The sequence below is a fragment of the Acanthochromis polyacanthus genome, chromosome 10, assembly GCF_021347895.1.
Source record: "Acanthochromis polyacanthus isolate Apoly-LR-REF ecotype Palm Island chromosome 10, KAUST_Apoly_ChrSc, whole genome shotgun sequence".
Lineage (NCBI taxonomy): Eukaryota > Metazoa > Chordata > Actinopteri > Pomacentridae > Acanthochromis > Acanthochromis polyacanthus.
In genome coordinates, this window is record NC_067122.1 from 30,082,085 (window position 1) to 30,108,194 (window position 26,110).

At 38.8% G+C, this 26,110-nt stretch overlaps 1 protein-coding gene across 1 annotated transcript; it reads left to right on the forward strand.

Annotated features, from left to right (window-relative positions):
• Nucleotides 1-2,499: 2,499 nt before the first annotated feature.
• On the forward strand, nucleotides 2,500-26,110 carry syvn1 (synovial apoptosis inhibitor 1, synoviolin). The gene is made up of 16 exons (XM_022220242.2): nucleotides 2,500-2,773; nucleotides 4,701-4,852; nucleotides 4,997-5,089; nucleotides 5,234-5,386; nucleotides 6,265-6,313; nucleotides 6,797-6,900; nucleotides 9,091-9,217; nucleotides 9,310-9,409; nucleotides 9,953-10,018; nucleotides 13,691-13,807; nucleotides 14,880-15,037; nucleotides 17,541-17,690; nucleotides 17,868-18,017; nucleotides 23,753-23,936; nucleotides 25,010-25,125; nucleotides 25,261-26,110. The coding sequence occupies exons 2-16, from the start codon at nucleotides 4,721-4,723 to the stop codon at nucleotides 25,449-25,451; spliced, it is 1,890 nt and encodes a 629-aa protein (XP_022075934.1). The 5' UTR covers nucleotides 2,500-2,773; nucleotides 4,701-4,720; the 3' UTR covers nucleotides 25,452-26,110.

Consider the following 26,110-nt stretch of genomic DNA (forward strand, 5'->3'; position numbering starts at 1 on the left):
CCACAGTGCCGTGCGGGTTTCTTTATCCCTCGCCGTGAGGTCCTCGCCGAAGCGAAGCCGTCTGGCTTTGAGGATGTCCGCGGTCTTGGCAGCCTTCCACACATGGTCCCTGGCGTCTCTGGTGACGAAGCGGATGATGACCGGTCTGGGTCTGTTGGCCTCTCTCCACGGCCCCACAAGGTGACAAACGTCGATGATGGCCTCCCCCATCACCGGAACACTCAGCGGAGCCACGGAGCGGCAGATATCAGTTACCGACGTCTTTAGGTTTTCGCCTTCCTTCTCCGGGAGTCCGTGCAGCCGTAAGTTTATGCGGCGCTGCTGTCTTTCCATGTTGTTTATTTTTTCTTCCAAGTCAGCGATTTTCTGTTCCTGTTGTATAGTGGTGGCCTCCATTTTTGTAGTTTTTGTTTTCACATCTTGAACTTCTTGGAAGAGGAATTCATTACTTTTCTTCAACTCTTCAATCGCTTTCTTATTACTATCAATTGCTTCCTTATTCTCGCCGATTTTTTTTGCAAGGTCCTCATGACATTCTTTGATTAGACTAGTAATATTATCTTGTACTTGGCATAGGCTGAGCTCACCTTCCATTTTGCCCTTCTTTGGGTCTGGTGAAGTGGTGTCGGAGTTCAAATGAAGAGTCGAAGTCAACTCTGGAGTAGTTATACAACTCCGTAATGTCACAGTCACATAAGGAACCTGGCGTCTGTACTTGTTGCTGAAAGTCTTTAGTTTCCTCCCGAGCCCGCTTGTCGGCCGTGTAGCTCTGATTGCGTTGATACCGGCAGGTGCGTTTCTCAGAGATAAGGAGGTAATTAGGCGATCAAAAATTGTCCTTTTTTGTTCAAAAAGTCTTTTAAAAGATCCAAACTTCTTGCTTCTGTGTGCCTGGGTACAAAAAAAGTTCACATTTTCTGGCTCAAACGGTAGAAAACCTCAACACATTGTCGCTTTGTTGCGTGCACCCAGCTGAGGCGGCTCCTCTCAAGCCCTCTCCCAGGCGCCACCGACCTCATCTCTAGAGCTCTGATCAGTGTGCCCCAGGCCGGATATGACGTTTCTAATCTGATTTTTTATAATAAATTATACATCTTAGTAACTCTCTACAGGCTCTATTATCCATTTTGCTTGTTAAAAACATAGGATATATATGTAAATGTAATTTTAAAAACGTTTTATTAAAGGAAGGGCTGTGACTCTCTACATGATGTGAGACAGAGGGGGCGGCGCCCTAGCGCCCTCTATTGACCAGCCGCCCCTGCTGAGAGGCTTAATGTGCTTTCATGTCATCTGTTTCATGTTGTGCAACCTTAACCTAGTCAGTCTTTACATCTCTTAGTTTGTCTCCTAACAGATATAAACACTCATATGCATTTTAATGCAGCTAAGTTCCCAATAAAGCTGTTGTCATTTACATATTTTTCTGTTTCTGTTGTCAGACAGCAGAATGAGTAGGAAATAGCAACTGGAGACTACTTGTTAACCCACATGTCAACGTATCTTCTAACTGCAAGATTGTCTGACAAACTAAACAAACGCGTGAGTTAAAAACAACAATTTAAATATGTGGTTAACTGTTTAGTGCCATGCTGTCAATGATGCACTGAGAGTGTGCTTTAATATCCATACAACCACACTATATAGCATGGCAGAAAAGATTTGGTATGTCCCAGAAAATATTATGTCAAATGTACGGAATTTATTACTATATCTGGTTGGATTTTGCAGTATGCAAGCCAGCATGCTTTTCTGTCCCTCTTGACCCACAATCCTCTGCACAGTTAGATCACATAGGAACAGTGTCTTGGACAAAAATAAACAAACTTGAACCAACTTGACCCAGACAGATGACAGCTCATTTCACTACAGACTGGACAGTGAACATTTAAGGCGTACAGTTATAATGAATTATGTCCCAGTTGTATGCACACTGCAAGAGTTTGTAATTTATAACAGCAGCTACAGTAGTTACTGAAACTAAAAATACAAAGTATGCAAAGTGAAACACAAGAGTTTTCTTCCTGAAACATCTGGCTTTAAAGTTACAGGTCGAGGTAAAATCAACCAACTTTGCAGTATTTTAAGCTGAGAAAATGAAAGACTGACTTTGATGGCGTGATGCAACTTTCATCAATGTGCTAAAAAAAATAGAGCACAATATGGGAACTAAAGTTACCAGTACAACCTAACACCTAATCACAGAAGAAAGTGATGGATCAAGCAGCCACACAACTTCCTATTGGTCCACGTTACTATTTACCGTAAACCTCATAAAAGGCGCGTCATTAATACAGTGCAACCATAGAGTGTTAAAAAAACATAAGGAACTACTTTTATTTATCAGGGACTAGACTCTGATATTAACTTCTAGCTAAATGTTTCATTCTAAGTTTCTGTTTAGCTGCTTTTAACGCCAACTATCTGACATAAAACCGGCAGCATGTCGGTGATACATAAAGTTCTGTTGCTCTAAGTTACCGTAACAACCGGATGTGAGGTGGCTCCCAGGGAGCAAGCCAAAGATAAACACGTCGACAGACGAACAGGGCGAAGATAATAAATTTTACAGAGAAGCTGCTGTAAAACGAACGAAATGGAGTAGCTTGGGAGAACATACAGATTTTATCAGGCAAGGAGGCATCCGTCAAACGAGCCGAGGAGCAAGTCTTTTGCAGACATCGAGGCGGTTAGTCCCGCAGAGGAGTGACAGCTGGAACCGTACCTGCTAGCTAAGCTAACGCTAGCTAACTCCAGCTAACTAACCTGACAGGTAGTGTATAGGCTTATTCACGTTACTAATATTGACGAATCCTCAGTCATCTGTTTGAGTCGTGTGCAATTAGCTTTTATTTGCAATGTTAAGCTTTACAGTTTCGGAGAATGCTCTCACAAGGGTGTTGGATATTTGTGACTTAATTTCAAACATATTAGCACTTGAGGGGTTAAGCTAATAAGTTAGTCACAAGAGCAAAAAGCTGAAAAAAAAGCTTCGTTTTCCAAGAAGGAAAATGGTTACTTGGAAATCTGTTCCTTATCATACACAAAAATGAGACATCATCTAGTGTATCTGCTTTTAATCTGAGAAACGTAGCAAAGGAGGGAGTAAAGCGATAAGTTAGCTAGTGCACACAATGCTAGTCTAGTTCACTTTACACCTTAGCAACTCTGCCAGAGGAGATGAAATTATATAAATTACTTTTGAACACTTGGACTGTATTATTATATAAATCAGTGCATCAAGTTTTCTTTCTCAATACTCAATGCTAACGTGTTTCACTATATAGTGTAGATGCGTTGGAGAGTTGTTGGAACTGGTTGTGGTCCATAATGGATCGGTTACTGATGCAAATGTGGACACAGATTTTTGCATAACAAAACTTGTAGCTTCATCCCACCACTGAATGGTTCCTCAAAATTGTTAGTCAGAATTTAATTTTAAGAGGGTCCTTTGTCAGGATTGATATGTGGGATCCTGGCACATTGACACGTCTGTTTCACCATCAGATCTCACTGAAACCAACCACATGTCCTGGAGACCTGGTGTGGTTTCTGTAGCAACCCGGAGGAAATCCTTAAACTGCCATGTATTTAAAGCACCTGACAAGACTAAACAGGATGCTGCCTCTCTCACAGTTGGCCACTAGCAGCTGTACCTGGATTTCCTCTACTGGGGCAAATTATTTGAGTCTTGAAAATTTTACTTTGCTTTAGTGAGATTTCCACTTGTTCAGTCCAAATATGATCAGTGTTGTTTGACAAATGGATATATAATTTTATGCTTCTTGCAGTGTAAGTTTGGGCTTTGACTGATCAATCACATTTCCAACAATTGTGACTGTGATATGTACAGTTTTCACAGATACTGCTTAATCCAGCTGAGATTCTGTTACACATCACAATAAGAAGTACATGGAGATTAATAATTAAATGATATTGTATGTATGTATATACACAGTACTTTATTTTGGCAAATTCTGAGACAACAGCACTGTGGATTTGGCGACACTCATGTAGAGAGTGTAACAGTTTGTTGTTTACCAACTTTTTATTTTAATTTATTAGTGATAATTGCTGTTTGCAATTACCAGTTTCTTAAATTAGGATGTATGGTGAACATCCATGATTAGTGCAAAATAGATTTTTTTTTGTCACTGTGTTGCAGCTGAGTAGCAAAACAGCTGATAACCATGAAATGTTTTATTCAACGTGTTAAGGGTTTGCCTTTCTGCAGTTTGTGGTACTTGAGTGAGGGAGATAATGGCAGTATCAACCCTACAACAAACAGTTAAAAAATATACGGAAGCACTGTAAATCATAATGCTTCATAATCCCTCATATATCATAATTATATACATCTGATTATTTTGGTTTAACTTCCAAAAGGATTTGGCTTACTGGCGTTAGTCTGGAGGTCGCAGAGGAAAGATGTGTGTTTTGTTTTGTTTTTTTCAGTGATCACATATAGTTTGCTGAGCAGACATTTAATTATGAATTACTGACAGACTACCAAATTTTTCTGACCATGTAGTGTCCACACAGTGTACAGAATTAAAATGAATTTTACAAATGTAGTGTAATAAACATTGCATTAAAGTATCTGACCACAGTGATCACTTTCCAGAAAAATGCTCTCCTGTATTTGCATGTTGCTTTCACATATTGCTCATTTTCTGTATTGTCTGTTTCCCTGTTTGCAGTATCTGTAGCTGAGTCCAAAATGGTGCGAGCAGCTTTGGTGACTGCCACCAGTCTGGCATTGACTGGAGCTGTGGTGGCGCACGCTTACTTCCTCAAACACCAGTTCTACCCGACGGTGGTCTACCTCACCAAGAGCAGCCCCAGCATGGCGGTAAGAGCAGGGAAGAACTTCAAGTCAGACATTGATTGTTTGGTTTAAATTGTTTGAACATTTCACTTGCAATTTTGTATTTAAACATAAGAATAATAGTGACATTGAATCAGCTTTTGGTTTGTGTTTTGTTTCTGGTATCAGGTGTTGTACATTCAGGCGTTTGTGTTGGTGTTTCTGCTGGGAAAGTTCATGAGGAAGGTGTTTTTTGGGCAGCTAAGGGCTGCAGAAATGGAGGTAGAGCTCTTTCTGTTATTACCCACTTAATATATCATAGCATGTTAGATTTAGTATTTAATGCGTAGTTATAGTTGTACTGTACATGAAAAGAGCAGCCTTTTCTTTCTTGTGCATTCATGTGCCTTTTCTCATTTACATCAGCATCTCATCGAACGCTCCTGGTATGCGGTGACCGAGACGTGCCTGGCTTTCACTGTATTCAGGGATGATTTCTCCCCTCGCTTTGTTGCCCTCTTCACCCTCCTGCTCTTCCTTAAGTGCTTCCACTGGCTGGCTGAGGACCGGGTGGACTTTGTGAGTAATGAGCGAGGAAATGCTTCCTCATCCTACATGTTACACTTACTGCACTGGGTCCTTATTCAGCATGTTGCTTAGGCAGACAGGAAGGTGTGTGGTTAATGGTGTATGCCAAAGTTAAGTAGAGTTTTAATTAAGTCACAAATTGAATGCAAAAGGCCTTCCCTGTGCTGTGAAAGAGTGATTGGATAAGATATTTATTTAGCAACATATTCCATCATTTCCTCACATGGTAAATTATGTTAAACTTGGGCTATGTACTGTTATTTTTATTAAAACATTCAGGCGCTCTAAACGACTCTAACTTGACCTACCAGAGTCGCCACATCACAACTAATGGGGGTTGCGTTTATTAAATTAATGAGGGTAAATGTTGGTAGAAGTTTACTAACTTGCAGTAAAATAGAACATCACAAGGGGGAAATGGCTAATTAATTGAACTAACTCATGATTAAAGTTGAATAATGATGAAAATATACACACATTTTGACACCACAATGCAGGGAATAAATACGGAATTTCTGCCTTTTGTGTTTTTAGGGACATTTTTCCTTCTATAGATACAGTAATATATTGTAGATGTCATTGTAAGTTATCTTGGAATTCATACTCATAAAACCACTAAAACCATTTGTGAGAAGTGTGTCTTGGCTGAATTCTGTCTTGTAAGCACTGAAAGTTTTACCAAACTACTTTTACTGTGCAGCTGTTATAATCCAAATATCAAGCAGAATGCAGCATTTCACAGGTTTCTGGGCTCCTAGACATGGCAGCCATTCATACAGTGATCATTCAGAATTTCAGCATTGAGGTATTAAAAAGAAAAATGTGGCTTTATGTAGTTTAATGTTTGTTTTTCCTACTTTTCTGCTCAGATGGAACGGAGTCCAAACATATCATGGGTTTTTCACTTGAGAGTATTATGTAAGTACGCCTTATCAGCCCGGTCAGATAGCACTCTTCCCGCGATGCTGTGCTTACATTTCTCACTTTTCTTTTTCACTTCTTCACTTCACTTCTCTTGAATTAAGCAAGTCTTAAGTGAAACTGTATGCAAACATGTCTGTTTTCACATGAGGCCAGGTGCAGTTTAATGCAAACCCAGAACATCAGAATGATTAATACTAACAGACCACAGCACAATCTTAATACTGCAACAGAATATGTTCTGTTTCATTCACTTTGTCAGCCATAGCCCTATTCAGTTCAATACAAACTACTGTCATTACATTCTGGACGGCTGGTTGCTCTGTCAAGGTGGTCTGGACATTTCCAAGTATGATTTACAGAAGTTATAAGCTGTCCTTTTTCTTAATTTCTAGAAATCATCTGCATGCAAACCCTCACTGGATAAATGTAATCCATCCAATAGGAAAGCACTGATATGTAATTCCTTACTTTCTGCAGCTCTCATGGGACTGCTGGCTGCCATGGACTTCCTGTTCGTCAACCATGCCTGCCATAGCATTATTACCAGAGGAGCTTCAGTCCAGCTTGTTTTTGGATTTGAGGTTTGTCTTACAGTTATATTTGAGCTCTGTGTTTTTAACGGTAAACAAACAGCTCATCTTAGGTCATTTAAATCAGACTGATTGAGGTTTTTGTTTCTTTTTTCCCCCCATTCTGACTTTGACTTTCAGCTTGTATTTTCTGGGTCAGAATCACGTGGTTTACTTAAAACCCATTACTGTGTTCACAGAAGCTGCAGTTTAAATTGCACCTGTGTCGTATTCTCATCCTATCTGCTGTGTTCTGTAGAAACCCACTGAGCTCAAGAAGGCAGAAGTTTTTCTGTGGTTTCACTTAAACCACTGATGTAACTGAGGTTTATGTTCCAAAGTCAAATATAAGGACAGATTTAACCAGCTCAGATCTCTTCAATATTTATTCATTTTGCTGTCAATTTCCAGAAATGTACAAATCACAGAAACAAATAATCATATGTGTTGTCAAATGAGTAGTTTTACTATAATCTAATACTCTGTATTTGAAAGATTAATACTTTAGTAGGTTGAAAGGATACAAAATATCAGATGAATATGATAAGATGTGATTGAAGTACTGTACTCTTGTTCTGTCAAAATTAGGTTTTCTTTTAGTGAAAATGAAACTAAAAGCAGGTTGATTTATTGCTGAAAGTAAATTATGATCAGTGTTGCATCGAGTCCTCAGATTTCTCAGATGTTGATAGTAATCATCACTTGCTATATTGCTTATATTGACTAATTGTGCAGCAATATAGAAATATGAAAAGTGAGGAAACACTGCAGATCATGGTGTCGATCACAGTAACACCACAGATAGTGAAAACAGTGATGTATTTACTATTATTATTTGTTATTTGGAAATCTGCCAGACACTTCAAGTCCTCCCAGTTTAGGTTGAGCTGCTCTGATAGTCCTGTGTCGGTGGTTTCAAACAGAAGGTTTACCTGCAGCTCAGCCCAGTCTATGTTCATTATGACTCAGCAATCAGGTCTTAGTTCAGCATACAGATGGATTTTAAACCCCTGCATCCATTTATTTCACAGTTAAGTGCAAGTACAAGCAGCCCAACATTTTACTGAATTCAGTTTGGTTTTATTTATATATTACAAAAAGTAACACATTTCATCACATAGGAAGTGAAAAGTTATACAGAAAAACCCAAGCAAATTCAAAGTTCTCTTTCATTATTCTGTTTTGCAAGTAAGTTTTCAAAGTTTCACTTTCCCTTAGCTTTTGATGAGAATCATCTTGTTTGTGGTCACGGTGTTTCCTGGATAGACTGCAGGTATCATCAAGGTGGGGTCAACTTTTCAAGGACTATATTGATTATAGGTAATCAAAGGAGGCCGTTGACTAATAACTGGAGGCGACATACACTGCTAGTCAAAGTTTGGACACACTTTCTCATTCAAAGCTTTTTATTTATTTGTATTATTTTCTACATTGTAGATTAATACTGGAGAAGAACAACTGTTTTGTTTACAACATAATTCCATATGTATTCTTTTATAGTGTTGATGTCTTCAGTTTTAATCTACAATGTATAACATATTACAATAAAGCCACAAATGAGAAGGTGTGTCCAAACTTCGGACTTGTAGTGTGCATTTTGTAGTAAAATTTTCAATCTAAATGTCAAAATTCAGAATTAGAGAACATGCCCAAAACAAAACTTCTTTGCTTATTGTGTTTTATTTATGTTGAATTAAAAGTGAACATTTCCACATTTATCCTTCCGTGTTGATAAACCTATGTAGTGATGTCAGTGTTGACTTACGGCGTGTAGCCAATCAGATAGAGCTGTGGGCGGGGCATTGTTCATGACCACAGAGGGCCATTATTTTTTTGTTTTTTAAATATGCTGATATTTGGTAAAATGCTGACTATCAGATCCAGTGATTGGTCTAATTCTTTAGTAAACAGCCTGATAAAATGAAAAAAAATCATTCTGATAGTAAACATTTAAGACAATATGTTTATCTTCAAGGTCAGTGCAATAGCAGATCAACCCTGTATCTGTTCTGCAGTGAGTCACTTTGCAAGTCTATTAAGGTCATAGACAGGAGAGCAGCTACTGATTTCAATATTTTATTCCCCCAGTTTGCTTCACGATGAGCCACAGCCTGACTCCTGCTCATACTTTATTCCTGTGCCTGCACACGATAGAAATGACCTCTGATACATGCATATGTTTTCATTTTTCGTCTCTCTCAGTATGCCATCCTGCTGACCATGGTGTTGACAACCTTCATCAAGTATGTTTTGCACACTGTTGACCTGCAGAGTGAGAATCCCTGGGACAACAAGGCCGTCTACATGCTCTACACTGAGCTCTTCACAGGTGCTGTTCTCATTATTTTTCTGCTTTTTTCCTTTATAGTTAGAGACAGAATGGTGGCAGCCATACTGACATATTAACCCATGTGTTAACAGGTTTCGTCAAAGTGCTCTTGTACATTGCCTTCATGACCATTATGATAAAAGTCCACACCTTCCCCCTGTTCGCCATCCGACCCATGTATCTGGCCATGAGGTGAGCAGATTTATTGCTTCAGTGTTTGTGTGAATGTCAGAAGATTTGTAATCTTTTTGTTTTCTTCCTTTGTGTCTGGGTTTTACACACACTTCTGAGTGTTTTCTTGAAGATGACACAAATTTTGAGGGGAAAAAAGCCACTTAAATTCCCAAAATTCATTAACAAAAAGAAACGTGTACATCTCATACTTAATAATTTAATTATTTGACCAGTATGGAAAGTATTCCTGTAGATCATATGTGTTCTAATTGAAATGATATATGTAGTATTTTTATTGTATTTTCTGTGAGGATACTATTTGTTGTTGGTATAACACTTACAATTATATACAAGCCAATCCCCTTCTGAGTATGTGGTTCTTTATCTAAAGTAATTTGACAGCAGAAGAAACCAGGAAGCATTAATATTATGTTTGATGTTATAAGCCATATTTCAGTACTTTATAATGCTGGACCAAGCCAGATTATTTTTTGCATTGCTGAATTTTTTGAATGTAAATTTAAGATATGTTGGGGTTTTTTTGCTTCCTCGTCCTCCCAGGCAGTTCAAGAAAGCTGTAACGGATGCTATTATGTCGAGAAGAGCTATCCGTAACATGAATACACTGTGAGTAAACTTCTGCTTTTTATTTGTTTGCACCCTTTCTTTTTCTCACAGCAGACTTTCCCTTTAATTTATAAACGTCTGCCTGATTTGCTTTGACAAACGTGATAAACCCATAAAGGGCTACAGTCTTGATTTACTGAATGTTAGTGTTGTTGGGAATTACTGTTAATGTTTTGAAAATGTCTTAGGAAGACGTACTACATGCCGTCACACAGTAACTTGAGCGGGGTCAGGAGGTGATCAAACACACTTCACACTCACAGTCCTGACAACAAAACACTTCACCAAACTGTCTAGGCTGACTACACCACCAAAACAAAATAAAACATGGACACTAATAACACAGAAACGCTAACAAAAACCACAGTGATGATATTTGAACCCAGAACACCCTGAACTCCCATGGTGCATTGCAGCACAACAATTCAGTCACAGCAACTAGCTCTGCCATGGCGACATTATTTTTATTATTTTTGCAGCAAAATACGCATTTTGTAGCCTAAAAAAACAAAAACAATATTTAAAAAATATTAAAAAAAACAATAATTAAAACATATTCAAACAATATTTAATCGAAATGAAATGCCTAGCATAGACGTCTAATCGCTGAGGGTTTATAAGACATTACAATATACGTAACTATTTAATAAATATGGTCGCAACTTCGTGGATTTTCGTCTATCGCAGGGGGGTCTGGAATATAACCGCTACATGTGAATAATGTGTGAATAATCAAGCTCAGAGCATTCACTCTTTGGCACCAAACTTGCAGAAGCAGGGCACTGGTAAAACACACTGATGTTATTTCTCTCGCCGTTGCATTTGTGGTAAAACTCCAGGTATTACTTACATATATATATATATATATATATATATATATATATGTGTGTAAATCAGTCTGCGCGAATGGGCACAATTTATTACTGGACCGTGGACCAGTAAACAGTAATTTTTTACTGGACCGAAACAGTTTTTACTGGACCGAATATTTTATGCACAAATGTACCAAAAGTTGATGTCTAATTTAATTTTAATAATTGTTATACAAATTTACTACTTTATTAATTATGTCCCAGATACAACACGACGCCATGGGCCAAGAGAAATTACCCTTTTTATATAGAATAAACCATACAAAATTAACTATCAGATAAAGAAAAGCACTCATTTGAGATCAAAACATAAATCATGTACTCAACCATGCTAGAAGTACTATAAATCACAGAGCAATGTGGCTGGGTCAAGCAGAGCGACCTTATAGAAGCGAAATGAGGTGTGGTTTATTTATTTTCTGTTTATATCATGCGTTTTTATCGCGTGATATCGCTGTTCACACGAGAGCCTCTCTGAGGAGCAGCCCTCCCCATCCGGACGGCGCGCCGCTGCGCTGCGCTTGCTGTGTGCTTTGACTTTCGGAGCAAGACAGTGGCGCTTCGTTCCGTTGCGCGGCGCGGCGCGGTGCGGTGCGGCGCGGCGCGATCGCATTATGTGGAACTCCGGGGTTACAGGAAAAAAATTACACCGGACATGAGACCGGTAATGTAGTAAGTTTTACCGGACTTTTGGTACACAAATCGGATTTGACCGATGGTCCGATGTCATTGGCGCACACTGATATATATATATATATATATATATATATATATATATATATGTATATATATATATATATATATATATATATATATAAAAGAAAGTATTCAGCTACACACGTGGACAAAATTGTTGGTACCCCTCAGTTAAAGAAGGAAAAACCCACAATTCTCACTGAAATCACTTGAAACTCACAAAAGTAACAGTAAATAAAAATTTATTGAAAATTAAATAATCAAAATCAGCCATCACTTTTGAATTGTTGATTAACATAATTATTTAAAAAAACAAACTAATGAAATAGGGCTGGACAAAAATGATGGTACCCATAACTTAATATTTTGTTGCATAACCTTTTGAGGCAATCACTGCAATTAAACGATTTCTGTATTTGTCAATGAGCGTTCTGCAGCTGTCAACAGGTATTTTGGCCCACTCCTCATGAGCAAACAGCTCCAGTTGTCTCAGGTTTGATGGGTGTCTTCTCCAAATGGCATGTTTCAGCTCCTTCCACATATGTTCAATGGGATTCAGATCTGGGCTCATAGAAGGCCACTTTAGAATAGTCCAACGCTTTTCTCTCAGCCATTCTTGGGTGTTTTTGGCTGTGTGTTTTGGATCGTTGTCCTGTTGGAAGACCCATGACCTGCGACTGAGACCAAGCTTTCTGACACTAGGCAGCACATTTCTCTCCAGAATGCCTTGATAGTCTTCAGATTTCATCGTACCTTGCACACTTTCAAGACACCCTGTGCCAGATGCAGCAAAGCAGCCCCAAAACATTACTGAGCCTCCTCCATGTTTTACCGTAGGGACAGTGTTCTTTTCTTCGTATGCTTGGTTTTTGAGTCTATGAACATAGAGTTGATGTGCCTTACCAAAAAGCTCCAGTTTGGTCTCATCTGTCCAAAGGACATTCTCCCAGAAGCTTTGTGGCTTGTCAACATGCATTTTTGCAAATTCCAGTCTGGCTTTTTTATGAGTTTTTTTCAGCAGTGGTGTCCTCCTTGGTCGTCTCCCATGAAGTCCACTTTGGCTCAAACAACGACGAATGGTGCGATCTGACACCGATGTACCTTGGCCTTGGAGTTCACCTTTAATTTCTTTGGAGGTTGCTCTGGGCTCTTTGGATACAATTCCAACGATCCGTCTCTTCAATTTGTCATCAATTTTCCTCTTGCGGCCACGTCCAGGGAGGTTGGCTACTGTCCCGTGGGTCTTGAACTTCTGAATAATAGGAGCCACTGTTGTCACAGGAACTTCAAGCTGTTTAGAGATGGTCTTATAGCCTTTACCTTTAAGATGTTTGTCTATAATTTTTTTTCAGATGTCCTGGGACAATTCTCTCCTTCGCTTTCTGTTGTCCATGTTCAGTGTGGTACACACCTTTTCACCAAACAGCAGGGTGACTACTTGTCTCCCTTTAAATAGGCAGACTGACTGATTATGAGTTTGGAAACACCTGTGATGTCAATTAAATGACACACCTGAGTTAATCATGTCACTCTGGTCAAATAGTTTTCAATCTTTTATAGAGGTACCATCATTTTTGTCCAGGCCTGTTTCATTAGTTTGTTTTTTTTAAATAATTATGTTAATCAACAATTCAAAAGTAATGGCTGTTTTTGATTATTTAATTTTCAATAAATTTTTATTTATTGTTACTTTTGTGAGTTTCAAGTGATTTCAGTGAGAATTGTGGGTTTTTCCTTCTTTAACTGAGGGGTACCAACAATTTTGTCCACGTGTGTAACTGTTAATAACACTAGCACCACAGAGGTTAATGGTAAAGTTATATTCAAGCTAATAAATTTGCTGACAAGGGGGTGTACTTTATTCTGTAAACAAGCTGATGCTCACATAAAAGCATTTGACATATATTTTACAACCACAAAAGCCAGAAGTTTAGCCACAAAAACAAAGTTAATGAGCATTGTCAGCAGAGCTTATAGAGATTGACTTACCACGGAGACAGGAAACAGGAGACTGAGAATGTAATGTATGTAATGCATGTAGACAGACTTTACAAGTTGACATAAATAGCTATTGTTTACTACTCTTGTGCTTTTTTTTCCCCAGATACCCTGATGCTACTCCCGAAGACCTGCAGGCTTCTGACAACGTCTGCATCATCTGTCGAGAGGAAATGGTCACTGGAGCCAAGAAGCTACCTTGTAATCACATTTTCCACTCCAGGTAAGTCCCGTGGTTACACCGTGTGACTCAGCAGGAAAGTCTGGAAGCTGCAAGAGAAAACAAATAATTAGATGTCAGATGTGGTCAAACAGAAAGCAGCCAGTGTGGCAAATTAACCCTCGTGTCATCCTGCGGGTCAAGATTGACCCATTTTAATGTTTGAAAATGTGGAAAAAAAAAAAAGTATTTTCAGGGTGATACTTCTGATGTCAACATTTTCATCATTTTTGAACATTTTTTTGGTGTAAAAAAGAAGCGAATTTCACTGGATGTTGGTTGATTTTTTTTTTTTTTTTTGTGAATGTTCTTAAAGAAAATATTAGAAATTTTACTGATACACATGTAATCACTTCAGTTATTTTTAGGTTTTTTTTAAGCTTTTTACTCATTTTTGGAAAATATTGACAAGAAATTTCTTGCAAAATTTGTTTTATAAACATTTTTTGAAATAAAAACCCTCGTGTCGTTCTGTGGTGTCAAAACTGTCCCGTTTTAGCGTTTGAAAATGTGGAAATAAAAATATGTTTTCATGGTGAAACTTCTGATGTCCACATTTTCAACATTTTTGAGAAATTTTTTGACATTTTTTGGTGTAAAAAAAGAAATGTTAAAAAAAATGTTTCTTTAAGAACATTCACAAAAAATCAACCAAAATCCAGCGAAATTTGCTGAATTTTGGTTGATTTTTTTTGTGAATGTTCTTAAAGAAAATATTAGAAGTTTGACTGATAAACATGTAATCACTTTAGATATTTTTAGAATTTTTTTGGAAGCTTTTTACTCATTTTTTGAATGTATTTACAAGAAATTTCGTACAGAATTTTTTCAAAACATTTTTTAAAATAAAACATTTTAAGGGAAACTTCTCAGGAATTATTGGAATTTTTTTTCTGAAGGTTTCGCAAATTTTCAGTAATTTGGGGATTTTTTTCAGACAAGGAAACAATATTTTTTGGTGCCCATAAATGAAGGCAACAGTAGAGTTAAACAGGACTTGAAACGGGAACCTTTGGTAATGCGTTGTGTTGAAAGGTTGTTTGTTCTTCTCGTCGCCGTGTTTTCGTCCCCACAGCTGTCTGCGCTCCTGGTTCCAGAGGCAGCAGACCTGTCCTACCTGTCGCATGGACGTCCTCCGAGCTTCGAATAACAACCAGACTCCAGCTCCAGCTCAGGCTCCGCCCCCTGCCCCTGCGGCGCCCGCCAACGCCCCCGCAGCCCCGCCTCCTAACGGTGAGAGTCAAACCAGAACACGGGCGTTTACAGCCTCCATGTTCCTACCAGATTACCAACAGTGCAGAACACTGTTGATGTGGGCGCCCTCGGCTTTAAAGCAGCTTTTGTACAAGGCTGAACTAGAGCGGAAACATGCGACTTCTCAGAGAATAAAGCTGCATTTTAAGTGGGAAAATTTAGTTTTTTTGAAATGTGCCTTTTCCACCCACTGCTATCAGGACAGAACACTTTCATTGATGTGATTGAACCAGCTGTGTGTAGTATTTCTAGTGGCTCCAATATTTAAAAAATCATTCAGACAGTCTTTGAGCGTAGAAAATTGTTTTCTTTTTGCATAAAACTGCAGGATTATTATGTTACATGTTTGACTTCAGATGGTGGCTTTAGTTTTCAGTAATTAATCCAGAAGACTTGGTTCTATTAGGTCACTATGCTATGTTAACGTTAATGTGCTTTTGTTTTATACTGCATGACTGCATTTATGTCCTGAGTCCACATTATTCTGGTGTTTTAGGATGAAACTCTGCTGACCCTGTTTCAGTTTTAAAACTCAGAGGATGCATTTTGCACCTTTAGCTTAACATGACATTTTGCCTTTTCATCCAAATTAAAATGATGCCACATTCACCTCCTGATTGGGTTTAATCAGTCACTATGCTTCAAAATGTCACCATAATTTCTTTGTTACGACTCCATCTGTAGTTTTTACTGACAGTGTACTCCTGTGTAATAGTTCCACCTTGTCTTCAGTTCAAGCAAAGAAATTTCTGGTCTTACTCTTCATCATCACTGTTCTTCTTAAGTGTTATTTTCTGTAACTGATCAACCTCTGTTTCATGCCCGGTGTGCAGCTGGCCATGTGAATGTGTTTTCAGGCATGCTTGTATGAAGGAAGATTGTTTCTGAAACTCTGCTAAAACAGTTTTCATATATAGAACAGTCTTTACTGTATCAACAGTACTTAGATTTCTTGTTTATCTTTATTATTTTCTACTGGTATTTCCTCTTCATAGGCACTACACTGGAAAAATAATGCCCCTCTCAAAACAAGAAAAAAACTCACTTATTTCAGAGAAGTTTTACCTTGAAATGAGTGAAAAAATCTGCCAGTAGACCAAGTGAAAAATGTCTTGGTAAGATTTCTTGAAATAAGATCTGATATTTAGAATATTAAGATCTTAAGATTAGCTGGAAAACTTATTTTAAGCTTTATTTTACCAGGATTGTCAAGCTGAGGTGTTTTCACCCTCCTGTTGTCCTCATTTACAGCACCAAAAAATATTGTTCCCATGTCTGAAAAAAATCCCAAAATTCTGCAAAAAGTCCCCAAACCTTCAGGAATAAAATTCCTGATAAGTTTCCCTTAAAAGTTTTATTTGAAAAAATTTAAAATCTGGCAAGAAATAATTTTTAATTTTTTTAATCTAAAAATTGTAAATATTTTCAAAAAATGAACAAAAATCTTCAAAAATATTTTTTAAAATATCTAAAGTGATTACATATATATCAGGAAAACTTCTAATATTTTCTTTAAGAACATTCGTGAAAAATCAACCAAAATCCAGTCAAATTTGCTGGATTTTGGTTGATTTTTTTCCTGAATGTTCTTAAAGAAACAGTTTGTTAGCATTTCTTTTTTTCCACCAAAAAAGTTCAAAAATTTCCCCCAAAATTTTGAAAATGTAAAAGTTTTCACTGAAAATATATATTTTTTCCACATTTTAAACTTTAAAACGGGTTGATTTGACCCACAGGACGACACGAGGGTTAAAACAAGATAATTTCAAGATTGTTTGACTTTATAAGATATTTATGATGCATTTTCATACAAGTCCCTCCATCTTGCTGGAATGTCACTTAAAGGGATAGTTTGGGATTTTTGACATTAATCTGTATGGCATCCCCGTCAGCAGTGTTGTTCATTCACACAGACTTACTGCCGACAGCGTCCAGTGAGCAGAGATCCTGTCCGGTTTTGGTCCAGACGAAGGTAGTCCGGCAAGTTTGCTGGGGTCACGAAAATAAAGCGTTTTCTTCTCAAACCAATATGTGTTCGAAAGAGTGATATATTTGTATTACAAAACCGTTGTCCACAAAAAAATCAGACCTCGTAAACGCTTGGTACTATTTTCTCTCCCTTCATATCATATTTTCGTGACCCCAGCAAACTTGCCAGACCACCTTCGTCTGGACCAAAACCGGACAGGATCTCTGCTCACTGGACACTGTCGGCAGTAAGTCTGTGTGAATGAACAACACTGCTGACGGGGATGCCATACAGATTCATGTCAAAAATCCCGAACTATCCCTTTAAGTTAATTTCTCTTAAATCAAGTGGGATGAGATATTTTGACTAAGAATAAGATAAACAGACATGGTAAGACTTTGAGTTTTTGCAGTGTTCCCTGCACTTCCCTGCCTATCATTTTCACTTAGTCTAGTGTGGGTGTAACCTGAACCAGGGTTGTTGAGGATTTCTTTTGTTCTCTCTTTTCTCCAGTGGCTCCAGGCATGTTACCTGGTTTTCCTCCAGGAATCTTCCCCTTCTGGGGTCCCTTCCCTGCAGTGCCTCCTCCTCCTGCTGCAGCAGCTCCAGCTCCTGGTGCTGCTGATGCTCCACAGAACGGCACCGAGGCCACACAGACGGCTGGTAAGGAAACCTCGTATACATCTTTAACTGTGCACAATAATCACTGTTGGCATCATTTACATTTCCTACATTTAGAGTAGAACAGCGGATTGCTTGTGTTGATTCATTCTCTTCCCTGTGAGGGCTTCTCATTCTTTTGCTCAGGTGCTCAGTTTGTGTTTCGTTGGTCTCTTTCAGGCTCCACCCAGCCCACATCATCTGCTGCAGATGCTGCTACATCAGCAGCAGCTGCTCCTGGATCAACACTCCCAGGCTTCCCCTTCTCTTTCCCCCCTCCTCCCTTCCCCACTGCTCCATGGCTGCCGATGCCACCACCTCCTCCTTTTGGTAAGTTTGAGTACATCTCTAAATGCTTTATTGCAGCTTGTTTTGAACTAAGCTGTTTTTATGCAATGACAGTTTTCTATTAACAAAAGATGCCTTGTTGCATTTATATGTTAGCAACAACAGGTACAGAAAGAAAAGATCACATCAATACAGAATGTTATATGCAAGTGGGAAAACCACGTAGGGAGTGTTGAAACTTGGTGACTTTCTTGTTAAATCTGGCGACTTTCCAAATCCTCCTGGTGACTTTTTTTTGTTCAACAGTGACGATCGACAAATTGTCCTACATTTTCTGGTGTTTCGGAGATTCTAACATGAAAGCACGCATAGTTCTGCACTTATAATAATAGTAATAATAATAATAATAATAACAATAATAACGATAGTAAAGGTAATAATAACTTCATTTATATAGCACCTTTAAGAACAGCGATCACAAGGTGCTTTGACAGTCAAAACATAAGGCAATCAAGCAAGATATAGGAGACAAATCAGATCAGTCAATTAAAATAAATAGTAAAAATGCTAGTAAATTAAATGAATAATTAGCTAGATTAGTGCTCATATCAAAAAAAAAAACTAGGCAGCTTAAAAATTAAAGAATAAGATGGAGGGTTAAAGATAAAAAACAAGAAATTAGAGAATTAATGAATTAGAGAGACGACATCAGAATAAGATCCAGGCAGCTAAAAGTGAAATAAAACAAGAGAGGACATCTAAAATAAACAGGACATAATATAAAATAGAACAATAAGAACTAATTAAAGCTAAAAGTAAACTTCACATGAAAGCAAATTTATAAAAATGAGTTTTCAGAAGTGATTTTAAAAGCAGTTACTGACTCTGCAGGCCTCATCTCCTCGGGCAAGTCGTTTCAAAGTCGAGGTCTTGATGGAGAAAGCTCATCACCTTTAGATTTAAGCTTCGACTTTGGAATGACTAGAACGATCCACCTGAGTATCTAGGGCTGTGAGCAGAGTCATAAGGGGTCAACAGATCATGAATGGAGCTTGGCAAGCTTTAAAAGTGATCAGTAAAATCTTAAAATCAATTCTAAAACAAACGGAGCCAGTGGAGGGCGGCCAGGTTAGGAGTGACAGTTGCTGTCCTCAGCGAGTAGCAGGTTCAGCCGTGAGACTCTCCCTGTCCTAAAGCATCACCGACGGTCACGTAAACCTCACAGCAATCCCAGCTTCAGTCAGAGTAGAGGAGATCCACACCACTCTGTGTCTAAATGGCAAATGAATCGCACAAAGCCGCTGCTGATCCATCCTGGCTTACAGAGCGGGATGTAAATGTAAATGTTTCTTCACTGTCATACTAAATATATATAAATCACTGCATTTGACTCACACAGCCTGTAGTTCTAAACATGTTTAGGGTGTTTTTTTACTCACTTTGTCTTTCCTACAACGTCCATTACAATTACATGCAAATGGACAAATTATGCAAATGAGGCAATGATGTCACTCAGCACCTTTTCGGACAGCAAACAGCTACTTTCCTTACTGAAGAGTTGATAACGCTGCATGTAGGTGATAACTGGTCTGCACGTACAACGCATTGTTTTTCTGTCAAATGCAATGACAAAAGTGACAAATAATGCTGAATAAATCTTAAAAACCTTTGAAGTGAGACAACTTAAGATAGTTTTTAATGTTCAGTGAGTCAAAGTGGCTCATATGACAGCATATCAGTGACTTTAGAAACCTGTAGTATGAGGCAGGATTTCAAATTTGAAATATAACTTTAGGTTTAACTTTGAGACAGTGGTATGTTTCTCACAGCTGTACAGGATTTAGACCAAAGCTGCTCTGGAGCCAGTTTAGTTTTGTATACCAGATGAAAGTGTATTAAAGCACCGCCTACTCACCAATCAGGTCTCATGTAAGATCTCTTGGAGCTCAGTGCACAGACGGTGAGGTCTCTGAAGAGTTTTTACAGCCCTTTCATCATTCTGTAGTTGTACATATTGCATTTTAATCTTAAAACAGAGACTGATAAAGCACTACAGGCTAATTTATTACACAATATTAAGTATGGTTGGATCTCCTCGTGCTGTAATGATCTAGCGATGTATTGATAATCGTATTCACTTGCAACATTTTTTTCCCAGCTTCCTTTACCAACTTTGGCTGCTGCAACAGTTTTTTTCTCAGCCTTTTATACTTTTAAATCCCTCATATTGGTTTAGGAATAAAATTTGTTCATCTTGTGAGAAATATTCAGCTCTCGAACTGTCCATTTTTACAGTCTGTTGCCAACACAGCACCTTTACGTGAACGTGCTCTTCGCAAGAATCAAACATCCTGGCTTGAATATATAATTCCACGGCTAAGGCCAGCAGCCAGCGTTCTCCTCTCCCTCCACTGTCTCAATGTTTCTGTTTTCAGAATCCCCTCCCCTGCCACAAACAGCAGCAACCTTCACGCAGCAACTGCACACAGAAAACTTAGAGTTTTTTCGAAGGCTTGGATCATGTAGTCGAGCAGCCCTGCTCGGTTTTTCTTCAATAAATTATCTATTTTAATGATAGTTGTTGCCTTCCTTGCATGCAAATGTTTGACCAAAAAATTTCCCGTCACTGTTTTAAGGGAAGCAGCATCATTCGCTAGCTCTGTCCATGATGACTGGGATGTGGTTTAAAGAAATACAAATCATCCAGAGAGTTTTTCCTCTTTAAGGAAATGAATTAGGTGCAGCCAGACCACTGAGTTCCACAGAATGAGACTGACTATGAAACTAGGTTTAGTAAAGCTGAAAATATATCGTGGCACTTCAAAAACACAAAGTCTTACCAAGTTTATTTGTCTTATTTTTAGTCCAAATGTCTCATCCCACTTGATTTAAGATAAATTCACTTAACAAGTGACATTTCAGCAGATGGAGGGACTTGTTTTAAGACAAAGCATCTTAAATATCTTGTTAAAGGGATAGTTTGGGATTTTTGACATGAATCTGTATGGCATTCCCGTCAGCAGTGTTGTTCATTCACACAGACTTACTGCCGACAGCATCCAGTGAGCAGAGATCCTGTCCGGTTTTGGTCCAGACGAAGGTAGTCTGGCAAGTTTGCTGGGGTCACGAAAATAAAGCGTTTTCTTCTCAAACCAATATGTGTTCGAAAGAGTGATATATTTGCATTACAAAACCGTTGTCCACGAAAAAGTCAGACCTCGTAAACGCTTGGCACTATTTTCTCTCCCTTCATATCACTCCGCGCTGCCTCCAGCTGGCAGCCGCGCAGGTTTCACTTTGTTTACTGCTGGTAAAGTTAACAACAACATGTCTGACTATGACAGCGACGATGAATATATTGACTTCAGCATTCAGCCAAGGGGATATCTTTATGAACCCGAATATACTGAAGCTGAAATTCACCAGATGGAGTTAGAACGGGCAGAGAGAGAGAGAGAGAGAGAGAGAGAGAGAGAGGGTGGACAGAGAAGTGGATCACTTGTACTGTATAAAGTTATAAAATTCAACCAAAAAACTGAGGAGGCAACACTTACTCTGAAGACAACTGACCGTCGGGTCCAGCTGGCCTGGGACGCTTCTTCCAGTTTATTTTAGGAATGTGGAAAAAGTCTGCAACACACCCTCATTCAGGAGTGCAGGGAAGTCATTATGATGTGTGATGCAGACAGGAGCTGGCAAGCTGGCCTCCTCATCAATTGAAAGGTCTTGCATCTGTGGCATGATGAGATCCCATTCGTGGCAGCAATAGGACTCCACCTCTGTCGGCATTATTTCGCACTTGAAACAAGTACACCACCATTTATCAGTCACCCGGTGTCTAACTTGTTCCACTTCTCTGTCCACCCTCTCTCTCTCTCTCTCTCTCTCTCTCTCTCTCTCTCTCTCTCTCTCTCTCTCTCTCTCTCTCTCTCTCTCTCTCTCTCTCTCTCTCTCTCTCTCTCTGCCCGTTCTAACTCCATCTGGTGAATTTCGGCTTCAGTATATTCGGGTTCATAAAGATATCCCCTTGGCTGAATGCTGAAGTCAATATATTCATCGTCGCTGTCATAGTCAGATATGTTGTTGTTAACTTTACCAGCAGTAAACAAAGTGAAACCTGCGCGGCTGCCAGCTGGAGGCAGCGCGGAGTGACATGAAGGGAGAGAAAATAGTGCCAAGCGTTTACGAGGTCTGACTTTTTCGTGGACAACGGTTTTGTAATGCAAATATATCACTCTTTCGAACACATATTGGTTTGAGAAGAAAACGCTTTATTTTCGTGACCCCAGCAAACTTGCCGGACTACCTTCGTCTGGACCAAAACCGGACAGGATCTCTGCTCACTGGACGCTGTTGACAGTAAGTCTGTGTGAATGAACAACACTGCTGACGGGGATGCCATACAGATTAATGTCAAAAATCCCGAACTATCCCTTTAAGTCAAACGATCTTGAAATTATCTTCTTTTGAGTTGAATTTTTCAAGAAAGCTCAAAATAAGTTTAACCCTCGTGTCATAATGCGGGTCAAATTGACCCGGTTTGAAGTTGAAAAATGTGGAAAAAATATCTATATATTTTCACAGTGAACACTTCAACATTTAAAAAAAAATTGGGGAAATTGTTTAACATTTTTTGGTGGAAAACAAGAAATGTGAAAAAATTCCCCAAATCTTCAGGAAGAAAATTCCTTAAAAGTTTCTCTTAGAAGTTTTATTTTTTTTAAAAATCACCAAATTTGGCATGAAAAATAAATAAAATTAGAAAATAAAAAGATTGTAAAATTTGTAAATATTTTCAAAAAATGAACAAAAACCTTCTAAAAAATCCTAAAAATATCTAAAATGATTACATATATATCAGGAAAACTTCTAATATTTTCTTTAAGAACATTCAGAAAAAATCAACTAAAATCCAGTCAAATTCCCTGGATTTTGGATCATTTTTTCTGAATGTTCTTAAAGAAAATATTAGAACTGTTGCTTATATATATATATATATATATATGGAATCACTTTAGATATTTTTAGGATTTTTTGGGAACTTTTTTATTCATTTTTTAAAAATCTTTATAAGTTTTTTTTTTTTTTTTTTTTTTTTTTTTAAATTTCTTGCCGAATTTGGAGATTTTTTTAAAAAAGAATAAAACTTTCATGTAATTTTATTCCTGAAGGTTTTGCATATTTTTTTTTTTTTATAAATTTGGGAAATTTTTGCTGAATTTTTGGATTTTGTTTCAGACAAGGTAACAATATTTTTGGTGCCGTAAATGAGGACAACAGGAGGGTTTAAGACACCAAAGCTTGACTATCCTGGTAAAATAAAGCTTGAAATAAGTTTTCCCAGATCTCAGTATTCTAAAAATCATATCTTATTTCAAGAAATCTTACCAAGTCATTTTTCACTTGTTCTATTTCAAGGTAAAAGTTCCTTGAAATAACTTTTTTTTCTTGTTTTGAGAGGGGGGTTTTGTTGAACGTGCATTGGGCACTTAGATTTCAAATTAAAGGTAAAACATTGTATCTAGTCTAATAAACTGCGCCGACTACTTTAAAGCAACAGCTCCCTCTCAGATAGTTTACAGAAGCCAGATTCTCCACTCTCTGTACTTGATAGACTGCTGCAGATACAGTACAGCCTTCACCCTTTATTCTGGACATGTCATATCTGGTATTTATACATTTTCTCAGTCGCCCCAAGCGTTTCGTGGCTTGGCAAGGTTTTATTCCGTTTGTTTAGCAAACATGTCAGTTTTATTTTCTACTCTTGTCTCCTCCAGTGTCATCGATGCCTCCTCCTCCTCCGTCTCTTTCCCGTCTGTCAGAGGAGGAGCTGAGGGAGTTGGAGGCAGAAGGCCGACGAGGCCTTGAGGCCAGACTCCAGTGTCTGCAAAACATCCACACCCTGCTGGACGCCGCCATGCTGAACATCCACCACTACCTCAGCACCGTCGCCACTCTGTCGTAAGCGAGCCTTTGGGAAATTAAGCTTAATTTTTTCAAGGATTAATCTCAGTTCAGGTCTTATAACAGATAATGTGTCAAACCTAATAGTGTCCTCTACAGCAGCGGTTTTTACACCTCGGACTGAATTTAAGCAAGAAAATTTTCTATAAACCGGTCATCACGCACATAGCAAACAAGAAAAGCAGTACTCCGCCAAGGCTGCTCCATCATATCATTTCCAACAGATGAAATCTTTAATAAAAAAATGGCCTTGCGTTGAGCACAGGCGTGTGTTATGCATGTGTACGTTATGTACGGACACCAAATCACGTGATCTAAATATGTAGCAGGCGGAACACCCCCAGTTTAGTCAGTTGTTCCTTGCATCATTTCAGACAGATAAGTCCTGATAAGTCCACAGAGGTGGATTTGTAGTAGGATCACAATCATGTGATCATCAGCAGGCAGCTGATGTAGTGTTCACTTGTCATGGTTACTGTGCTGCTATCTCACAATGATACAGAAATCTTTAATAAATCCGTGGATCCAGACTATAAGCTGCATCACTGCCAAAATCTAATCACTTGGTCCTTGTGTCATTTCTGACCTTCCCTGAAAATTTCATTGAAATCCGTTCTGTTTTTGAATAATGTTGCTAAGAGACAGACAAACAGACAAACCAACACTGATCATCACGTAACTCCACCTCATTCCTTGTCAAAATAGTAATGAGCCTAAACAAACAAAATCACCTGTTATTGCTAGATATTTATTTACTTTTTCTTCTGTGTCAGCATTCAGTCGCTCCCTCTTTTAAAAGCAGCTCTCCAGAGACATTTTGTTTTTTATTAATTTTGGCAGATTGATGATTTCAGTTAACATCAAATGTGGGGAACAAGCACAAACCAAAGCGAAAAATAAAACACCCTGTAGACTCCACCAGAAATAAACTCTAAAATAAACCATTTTTATTCTCTCTGTGCGGCCCGGTGTTTGGGGACTGCTTCTCTGAAGCACCTACACTGCTCATGTCTGCTGCTTCCTCCATGTAATGTGATTTTCACTTGCATACTTTCTGGTTTTCTCCACAGTCCTCCTCGGACTGAGAGCGGTGCTGGAGAAGCCAGCGGGACAAACCAAACGGCAGCGACTGCTTCGGCCTCCAGTAACTCAGAGAGTCCGAGCACGGAGAAGGATTCATTAATCTGTAAGTAGATGATTACTCCCATCAGCCCTCTGAAAAGGCAGGTTTTAGCTGTATGCTGTCGGTGGTTTATGTAGAAAGCAGGTCACTAGTGGAACAATTGGCCTCTTTTCTAATCGGGCACGTTTCTTTTTCCAGCTGATCAAGTGAACGGAGCTACAGTTCAGCCCGCCGACTCCACCTCCACCTCTTCAGACACAGAAAGAAAAGAAAACCTGGACGACGCAGCGGTGGAGGACGAGGACGGGGAGCTGAACGCCGCTGAGCTGAGGCGCCGCCGCCTTCGTAAGCTGGAGACGGCGTCGTCGTCACCGCCTCCAGACAACTGATGGGCGTGTCCTGACTCAGACATATCGCTGTGGACCTCTGAGCTGACACGGTTGCTTTGGTTCTTTCATTGCCTCTTGGCCCTCCACAGGCTCAGGTTTCTGACTGTGTCGAGTTGGGCTGTCAGAAGACTCTTCTGGACTGTTTTGGTGTCAGAAAGCAATAGCACTGTTTTTTTTTTTGTTGTTTTGATTTCACTGCCTTTTTCCCCCCTAAAGGAGGACTGCTGCGATAGTCGTACTGCAGGCGTTTGTAAGTTTAATCAGACAGGAAGAGGACGTCAGACCCAGTCCTGGTTGATCGATGTGACACAGGCAGTGTTGGGATTTGTGTTTGCTAGTTTTGCTGTCGGTGACGTCTTTGCCTGCACTTTTTGTTTAATTCAGCTGTCTTGCGTATAAAGGTGGTTCCACTCGCCACATAAAAATGTTACACAGCACACGGATCCATACCAGATCCAGTGAATTCAAATCAGAGCAAACCATTCAGTTACTTCTGCGTTCTTTTCTTTAACATGCATCTCTGTTCTGTTTCCAGATTCTCAACGTGTTGCCCCTGCAGACACTGTAACATACTGATTCATTTGAATGTGTACATACTGTATAAAGAGTTTTAATAGGATGATCTGTACATAATGCAGAATAAACTGACTCAAATGGCA

Excerpts from the sequence above, each read along its gene's own strand:
- syvn1 (XM_022220242.2), top strand. The coding sequence starts at position 4,721 with ATGGTGCGAGCAGCTTTGGTGACTGCCACCAGTCTGGCATTGACTGGA. Across the intron at positions 9,410-9,952 it reads CCCATGTATCTGGCCATGAG|GCAGTTCAAGAAAGCTGTAA; the intron begins GTGAGCAGATTT and ends TCGTCCTCCCAG. Across the intron at positions 15,038-17,540 it reads CGCAGCCCCGCCTCCTAACG|TGGCTCCAGGCATGTTACCT; the intron begins GTGAGAGTCAAA and ends TCTTTTCTCCAG.